Source organism: Myotis davidii, unplaced genomic scaffold (assembly GCF_000327345.1).
Source record: "Myotis davidii unplaced genomic scaffold, ASM32734v1 scaffold471, whole genome shotgun sequence".
Lineage (NCBI taxonomy): Eukaryota > Metazoa > Chordata > Mammalia > Chiroptera > Vespertilionidae > Myotis > Myotis davidii.
In genome coordinates, this window is record NW_006283354.1 from 566,677 (window position 1) to 575,950 (window position 9,274).

At 48.6% G+C, this 9,274-nt stretch overlaps 1 protein-coding gene across 1 annotated transcript; it reads left to right on the forward strand.

The window, feature by feature from the left end:
• The first annotated feature begins 3,640 nt into the window (after window positions 1-3,640).
• Window positions 3,641-7,085, forward strand: IL9 (interleukin 9). Its single transcript, XM_006753566.1, has 5 exons — window positions 3,641-3,754; window positions 3,873-3,908; window positions 3,994-4,026; window positions 5,097-5,228; window positions 6,975-7,085. The coding sequence occupies exons 1-5, from the start codon at window positions 3,641-3,643 to the stop codon at window positions 7,083-7,085; spliced, it is 426 nt and encodes a 141-aa protein (XP_006753629.1).
• The last annotated feature ends 2,189 nt before the right edge of the window (window positions 7,086-9,274 follow it).

Sequence of the window (9,274 nt, forward strand, 5' to 3'; positions counted from 1 at the left end):
TCCGGGTAGTGCAGAAAGACCTGCAGGTGATGCGTTAGTGATAATGATTATTGCCGCAGCCATTAAGGAATGTGGTCCTTGGCTCACAGCAGAAGTGCATTATTTATACATCACTAATAACCAGTTAGGAAATAAAACCTGCACACAGTAGCAATCAAAATAGAGGCCCTTTCTGTTCCATCTGCTCCCTTTGCTTGATATGTTCATCCCCATAAAGTACTTCATATGTTACCTTGCCTTTAAGGGTTCAACAGATTCTAGGCCAGTGGTTCTCAACCTTCCTAATGCCGTGACCCTTTAATACAGTTCCTCATGTTGTGGTGATCCCCAATTTCATTGTTACAAATTGAACATAATTGAAGCATAGTGATTAATCACAAAAACAATATGTAATTATATATGTGTTTTCCAATGGTCTTAGGCGACCCCTGTGAAAGGGTCGTTCAACCCCCAAAGGGGTCGCAACCCACAGGTTGAGAACCGCTGTTCTAGGGCCTTCCCCAGTGCGACCATGAGCAGGAGTTCTCATTCTTTCTTAATTAGATGGCCACCAATAAACTGGGCGCAGCAAAGGGGGTCCCATAGTCTCTGACAAATATAGAGGCAGCTTTCAGCTAATGACGGGCTGTGTCGATGTGAGGGCATAAACATTCCATTTACAAGATGGCCCGGATTGTTGTTCTGGGACGGTGAGGAGTAGGGGGGAGGTGTCTGTAGCTCCAGAAATGGTGCAGGAACTGAATAGGGCCCAGAACTCGCCGAGGAGGGATGTGAAGCAAGAGGTGCAGGACACCCAGCTGGAAGTCACACTCCCTGGGAAGAAGCTCCTGTGGGGAGGACAGTGCATCCCACGGGGCTTGCCCATCCCATTGGTTGGGAAATACCGATCGACTTTGACATAACTATTTGATTAAGAAATTAGTACTCGAGAGTTCTCATAATTAGTTATCTCTTGGTTGTTTAGAGAAAAACGCAGAATGGGTTTTACTTAGAAATTTCATGCCATTTTGTGTGTGTCATTTTGTGCTGTGGCTTCCCAGAACAATTAACTATTTTGTTTTATTCCTAAAGAAATAATTCATGACACATGGGCTTTTTTTTATCACAAAATAAAAATGTCATATGTTATCTTTGGAACAAAATAAGTGAGTTGAGTATTGTCATTTATTGTAAAATATGCTATCTAGACTAAATCTTGGTAAGCATCCTACTCTCCAATCTTCTTGATATTTAACATAATGAGTAATTAATTTCTGAGCTTGGTTTATGTTTTCTGCAGGAGGTTATTTGCATACTTGCATTTTGATATTGAAAGAAATCCTAGAAGCTAAACCTCAAAAGCTGTTGCCTGCCTAGATAAACATCTGCTGTTCTAATGGTGTTTTGAACTGCTGAACTGCATTTAAATATTCTTAATTTTTTTTTCTCTAACTGAGTGGGTGGGGAAGTGGGCAAGAATTGTAGAGCATAGTCACCTAACGCTGCTTCATCCTTTACAGATTGGAGTTCCCACAACGGACATGCCTTCCTCACGCGGTTACTACCAGAACTGAAAGGGAGAGGAGGCTGAATAGCACTTCAACATTCTCAAGGGACGACACAGCAAGCCTGTTTACGTGGCTCATTGCTTAATCATTTGTGAAATGCTTTCCTTCCTCAGGTTTTTAAAATGTTGTATCTATTTTTTGTTACGGATCCACTGGGAACATCTGTTGGTCACTTCATAAATAATATAAATTTAAGAACCCTTTTTAAAAAAATGAAATGTGTCATTCATTTATCTAAGCAGTAATTCCTGAGCACTTCATCTAGACCTGGAAATACAGTAATGAACCAGAATCAGTTGTCATGTTGCCTGTCATGGAACTAATATCCCCCTACGAGGAATAGATATCAAGATGGAATCCTGAAGATGGCAATGATGACTGTGGTCAGGGAGGGCTTCATGGAGGAGGTGGAGGAGGAGGCGTTTGGATTGAGACCTCAGGATGAGAATGGTTGTGCATGGAAGAATTGAGGAAGAACAGTCCAGGCAGAACTGAGCAAGAACGGAGGCCTGGAGGCTGGAATTAGAAAGAAACCACCTTGACTGGAGGGTGGTAGGTAAGGTGGAAGCAGAACGTGAGCAGGGTATGAAAGAGACCAGCCCAAGTTCCCAATAAACTTGGCTCACTCCCGAGGAAGCATCCTGAATGGAATGCTCCTGCCCTTCCAGGAGGTCGGACTGGGCCATCCGCCCGGTTCCCGTGCAGGGCAGGGTTGGCGGCACACTGACGCTTGGAAAGGCTGGGTAACCTGCCCCAGGAGCACCAGTGCCCCCTGATCACCTTTCTCTGCACCAGCTCTTGGGGTGGGTAGGAGGGTGGTGACCCAAGCCCAACTGGGCAGGCCAGAGTTTGGCCTGGGGAGAAAAAATATGTTAGTTTGCTCACTTTTTTCCTGACTTGAATATGTGTGGCTCCTCCTAGTAAACCGGGACCTACCCGAGATACCAGTGACGGTGGGCACTGGCTACACCAAGGCCAGGCCTCTGCCTCATGGGCCAGCAAGCCCTCTCCCCAGACAGCACAGGACAGGACGGGCCTCCAGCCCTTCAGAGGTGAGGCAGCGGTGGTGTCACAGCCCCTCTCTTCTATCCAGAGGCCTGAGCTGAGTGAGCAGAAGGGCAATGGGAGAAGAGACACTGACTTGGGCCACCAACTCCTGGCTTACCCTTCCATGGCGTGGCTCCCATGAAGCGCTTAGAACTGTGACTGGTATGCAGTAAGTGCTCAATAAACGTTAGCGACGATCCCATTGCGAGCGCTGAGTTTTCACTCTGTGTTGCACAGTGCTGTGTAGTCTTTCAAGGCCAGTGCCAACAGGCACGCTTGCTGCATTCTTGTCCTTACAGTGAAGAGATCCTCTTGAGACCCTTGTTCAAAGGAATGCTTGCATCGAGATGCATTTGTGTGAGGGGCAGAATCTGGCCCCAGGCGGCAGAGACGTTGTGAAGATTTGGGAATAAAGAACAGTAAGGTTGAGGTAGCGGTGACTAGACTGAGTTTGCAAAGACTGAGGTTGCGAAAGCCCTGTCCCACAGAGCAGCTCAGGAAACTGCACTATCTCTCACCCTCCTGCCCCGTCCGCCATCCTCTTCCCACCCAGCCCAGCCCCACCTTCCCCAGAACACCCGTGTCTGGCTATTACTCTATCGCATTTCCAATAAAGTGAAAGAGGGAAAATACAGCCCTGGGCTTTCGTGGAGAGTGCTTTAACCCTCACAACTAGAACCTCTGCCGTGTGTGTGTGTGTGTGTGTGTGTGTGTGTGTGCGTGTGTGTGTGTGCGCGTGCGTGTGCGTGTGTGTGTTTTAAGATCTTTAACTTTTCCTATAGCATCTTCACACCCAACCTTTTCAAAAGCATTTTTTTCTAATGAATGATATTTCCTGAGATAATACAACATAGTCTTTGCCAAGTGACTCAGTTTGCTATAATATGTATATCTTTTTTTTTCAATGTCAAGTGACCCAAACTTACAAAGAAAAAGTGGGCACTTGGTATCAGTTTGATGTTGGGGTTTTTCCACATTTGCAAGGGAGCTTTAAATACGACTCGATGTGAAGGTGTGTGCAGGCTGAGCTCCAGCTCTGTGTCAAGATGCTCCCGACTGTGGTCCTTGCCTCTGCCCTTCTCCTCAGCTCGGTGGCTGGGCAGGGGTGTCTGACCTTGGTAGGGATCAAGGACATCACGCACCTCATTAATAACCTACAGGTAAGCTGCGGAGAGGGGCACCAGTGGGAAAGGCAGCTACTGAAATGTAAGTGCATTATTTTAGGAGAATGAAAAACACATCACACATTATGGGTTCTTGTCTCTTAATCTATTTTAGAAAGATCCACTGTCAAAATGCAGCTGTAGCGGCAATGTGAGTAAATGCTCTGTTAAGATCTTTCCAAGCTGATTTTAATTTCCATATCTGGAATCTTCACTTTGAAATTACTCTTTTGCAGGTGACCAATTGCTTGTGTCTGCCCATTCCTTCTGTAAGTATAGTAAAAGCCTATAATCTTGATCTTGTTCTTTTTTTAAAGTGTTTAAGCAAAAATAATTGCTTTATTTGGTATTTTAGATAAGCAAGTGTTACTTAATTACAATCGTTACAGATTAGTATTTCCTTAAAAAAACAGGCTCTGGGAATTCTATATCATATAGATTTCTTTGTAGTTGGTCAGCTCTATGTTCCTTGAGAAGTTTGATCACTTTTTAATATTTAAAAAAGAATCTTGATTGTCCTTCTAAATTAGCTGTGCCAGGTGTATTATTAAATCAAACTGGAACTGAGATGATAACAGATGATATAGCCCATATCGCATTAATTTCTAATGCACTTGACGATAACTCTAAGGTTGCAAAGCAATGTAAATAAAACGGCAACGCTTCATCTTTTCTCTGGACGCACGGTCTACTTAGCTGACGTAGGGGGCCTCTGGGAGGACAGTGGCCAAGGTTGTGGGTGGAGGGGAAGTGGAAAGGGCGTCTGGAAGTTCAATGCCCACTTGAGCTGAGAGGAAGCGGGGCAGGAACTTTCTGGCTGAGGTGAGGAGGAAGAACTTATCCAAAGGGCCCTGCTTGCTTTCTCTGAAGCAAGGACTGGGAGAACCAGAGCTCCCGCCCCAGCTGAGGGCGGGTCCACCCAGCAGCTGAGAACAGGGCAGGCAGCACCACGCAACTCCACCCCTCCCGCCCCTCGGCCCAGCCCATGGACTTAACTCCTGCAGAAACACCACTGCATACATGGGCACATCCCGTCCGGCTGGTGGGCAACGGCTTTTTCTTCTCTGACTTTCAAACTCACTATGGCCAGACTTGGAACAGGGAGCGCTGTTTGACCAGGAGACTCTGAACTGGCTGATTTCCGGGGCCCGCAGGCCTCAGACTCCCTGGATAGAACATCCTGAAACCCGCAGGGAGTGTGGCTCCGGACGAAGGGCCACCCCAGGAGCACTGGCCATTTCCTAGACTGGCAAGGGACGTCGTCCGTTTCGGCTCCATTGGTTAAACTAAAATAGTGTCTAAAAGCATTCTTTTTCTAATTCCCTCTCAATATTCCCAGGACAACTGCACCACACCCTGCTTCCAGGAGGGCCTGGCCCAGATGGCCAACACCACGGTGCCAGCAAGTTTCCCCCTGGTTTTCAATCGGGTGAGGAAAACGGTCGGAGCCCTGAAGAACAGCAAGTGTCCGGTGAGTGTGTTTGCATCTGTGATATCCCTACTCGGCTCAGTTGTTTCTATGTGAATGTGATGCCAAGTCTGTCTGAGTGAGAATGGATGATGACGGTGGAACTGGTAGTTCAAGGGCGATAAGAGATATATCAGAAAATGAATCAGAACCACAGATTGAAGTGAGCGCTGCCTCGGAGAGCCCGATGGTCCCTAGCTTTAAAAACACCTCTGTCGCCATTTCCTTCTCTCCACCTACCGAATCCGATTGTAATTAGATGCTAAAATCTAGGGAGTGGGGGCCATAGCCCACAGAACACTAACTTATCCAGAGATTCAATTTGCTAACCTATTAGCAACAGAATGGCAGTTGTAGCCTGCAGTTAAAGAAGGTTTGGGGGAGGGTTGACTAAGGAGGTGTTTAAAGGAAAACTCACCCAGATCCAGGTGAAAGCTGGCCATTTGCTCTACATGCCCATCAGCATGTTATCTTCTGCAACCTATACCCTGTCCCTGCAGGGCTGGGGAGGGGAGTGGGCACCTTGGGAGTTAGCATCGCCTCCTGAGCTCATAGAAGGCTCATAGAGGGCCCTTTGCTCAGCTGCCTAATGCAGCGGTTCTCAACCTGTGGGTCGCGACCCCTTTGGCAGTTGAACGGCCCTTTCACAGGGGTTGCCTAAGACCATCCTGCATATCAGATATTTACATTACGATTCATAACAGTAGCAACATTACAGTTATGAGGTAGCAACGAAAATAATTTTATGGTTGGGTCACAACATGAGGAACTGTATTAAAGGGCCAGAAGGTTAAGAACCAATGGAACATGTTTCTACCATCAACAGCATGTGGTTCTAAGGGCTTAATATATACCGTTTCATTGCGTGGCTACCTTGCAGACTTGTCAGGTTTATCACCCTCACTTTAGAGAGGAGGAAACTGAGGCTCGGCGAGGTTAACTAATTTTCCTAAGGCTACATCTATACTAATGAAAGGATAATGTGCTAGTTAGACTGGAAGACGTCCTTCTGGACAAAGCCATGGTGGTGGGGACCGAGGTAGAGGCAGTTAGGGGTGATCAGGCTGGTAGGGGAGGGCAGTTAGGGCAATTGGGCCAGCAGGGGAGCAGTTAGGGGCATCAGGCTGGCAGGCAGAGGCGGTTAGGGGTGATCAGGCAGACAGGCAGGTGAGTAGTTAGGATCCAGCAGTCCCGAATTGTGAGAGGGATGTCCAACTGTGGGATCGGGCCTAAACCATCAGTTGGACATCCCCTGAGGGGTCCCAGATTGGAGAGGGTGTAGGCCGGGCTGAGGACACCCCCCTCCCGCCCCGCACAAATTTCGTGCACTGGGCTTCTAGTATTTAATAAGTGGCAAAGCTGAGATTTGAATTCTGGTCAATGTGACCCCAAGGCCCTGCCCTTCACCACTGTGCTATAAATGACCTTGAAATGACAACCCAAAAGGACAGTAACAAAATTGTTGGCCTCAAAGAGTCCAATTAAAGGCTTCCCTAATAAAGAAATTTAGGAGCATTTGATAGGGGTGAGTGTATGTGTCCTGAAATCCTACCACACAGTCAGCCACCTGTGTGTCTACACAAAATGCTAGCCCTGGGCTTCCCCGTCCACTTGCTCTGTGTCTCAAGCTCCCTGCTGCTTGCCCAGCTTCTCCCCAAGGAACCCCCGCCCCTCAGCAGGGCAGTTCCTGGGCTGCTGGGTCCCCTACTGCCATAACCACTCCGTCTTTGTTCACTTTTATCCCCACAGAATTTTTCCTGTGAACAGCCGTGCAACCAAACCACTACAGGCAACACACTGACGTTTCTCAACAGCCTCCTGGGAGTTTTCCAGAAAGAAAGGATGAAAGGCAGAGCATAAAGATAAAAAATAGTATTTATTCTATTTATTGAATTTTAAAAGCCTTCTTTTTAAGTTGTTGCAGTTTAAAAATTAAGTAAGCCACGCTAAATCAAAATCAATTGTTATATTTTTTTATAATTAAAAATATATATTTGTTAGATTTTTATATCTTTATTTTGGAATAAATATATATGAAAAAAAGAACACATCTGGTCTCCAGGTGCTTATTCCCACCTTGCTGCTCAGAACGAAGAGCAACAAGTTCTGCCCAAGGGCGGAATGGCTGCCGGGGGCTGAGGCTGAGGGGGGAGCTGAGGGCTGCTACTGGGGGACAAGGGCATGTCTGAGGCGCCCCAGCTATGGGTGCTGCGGGAGGCAGGTTCAGGCATCGCCAAGAGTTTGGGGCCCTGAGAGACTAATGGTGGGAGAAGGCAGCAGTTTGGCAAGCCCAGAAGCGGGGAGAGCACTCAAGAATGTGGGCATGTTTATGCACAGAAAGTGCTGGGGCCGAGCCAGGAGCAAGTTGTGGAGCAGGGCCTTGGGTCAGAACACAAACCAGAGGACCCTGGGGCCCTGCAGCCAGCCAGCACCTCCGCTAGCACCACCACGGCCTGGGCAGCGCCTGGCTGGGTGCAGAGGAATTGGGGTGGTATGACCATCAGAATGGCCCCCTCCCCTGCAGCCCGAAGGCTTCAAGCTTGGGGAGAGCTTAGAGGCACCTAGGATGGGGACTGTTTTTCTGGGTACAGTCAGAAAAGGAAGTGCTTCCCCTGCCTATTGGGAACTTCTGACCACAATGATATGGGAAGTTTAGAGCACCAGGAGACAGAACCTCAGCTTTTATTTTCGATCAATTACAACCTCAACAACATCCCATGTGACCTGCACTGCAAACAGCCCTTGGCCAAAGTGAGGTTCTCTGATGAGCTCAGTGGCCGGGTCCCTGGGGCTGTGCAGCTCCTTTAGCGAGGGGGCAGGCACAAGTGCGCCCCCCCCCCCTCCTGCAGCCCAGTCCCTCCCACAGAGGAGAGGGAGGAGGAGGAATTTTAGCAAAGGAGGCCCATGTCAGGGACAGAAATTGTGGGTCCATGATGATACTCAATCATACTTTTTTAAATCTTAGTTCGGACTGAAAGATAAATTTCTCAGCGATTAGTTTGCAGGGGTGTGTGTAGCAAAGGGTTTCTAAGTCTAGAGGCACCCCTGGGTTAGCTTTCGTCCTCCCTCAGCGCTAAAGGCCACCAAGCTTTTTGCAGGGGACACGGACCTTCAGACAAATAGACCATCGTCACCGTCTGTTGATCCGCCTGCTTCTCTCGAGAGGTGGAGACGCGGCGGGGCCGTGGTGGGTGCGTGGGGGTGGGGCCAAGCTCCAGCACGGTTTGAGACAGAAAAGGATGTGTGTTAACGAGCCGCTCCCAGCATCTGCTACGTGGCTTCTTCCCTGAGACTCTGAACACTGTCCTCAGCGCCCGCCCTCTTCACGCACAGTGACTCCTGCGCGCAGTACCCGGAGGGCTGTCCTGCCTGTTTCCCTGGCTTGGTTGTGGATTCCACGGACAAACTGAGAAAAAGACCTATCAAACTATACATTTGTTATTATTTATTAATATTGGCATGGACTGTTAAGCACTGACTCTAAGCATGCCTCCTCTCACTCAGTCCCCCAGTGGCCACCGGGTGGGAAACAGGCTCAGAAAGGCGGAATGATTCCCGGGGCCCAGCTGCTGAGAGTTAGATAGGACTGGCCCCAGCTGTCTCTGATGCAAAACCCTTGCATTTCCCTCCTGCTCTTATTCCGTGGATACCAGCTGACCATGTTGTGCTCACTGACTGTAGAGGGTAAAAGAGATTTAAAATAATAGGAGCCCACACACCCATAACCCAAAACCTGGGGCCCCAGTAGTCTTCAGCCGGCAGTCCGTTTAGCGGTTTAGGAAGGAAATACACAGTGCACACGTCATATGTTACATAACACCCAGGGCAGGGCCGGGGCAGGATTCCGTCATTAAAGCCATTAATATTCTGCAGCAAACACAGGAGCCACCACACGAGGTGATCAGGTTTGGCGGCCAAATGCATCTCCACAAACGCTGGGCTCTGGGAGCTGTTTGGACTCAGAACTGGGCTGAGGGCGGAGGGCCCTTCTCCGTCCGGCGCTGCCCCCTCACAGAGGGCTCTCCCGGCTTACCTGGGCTGGGCGTCTC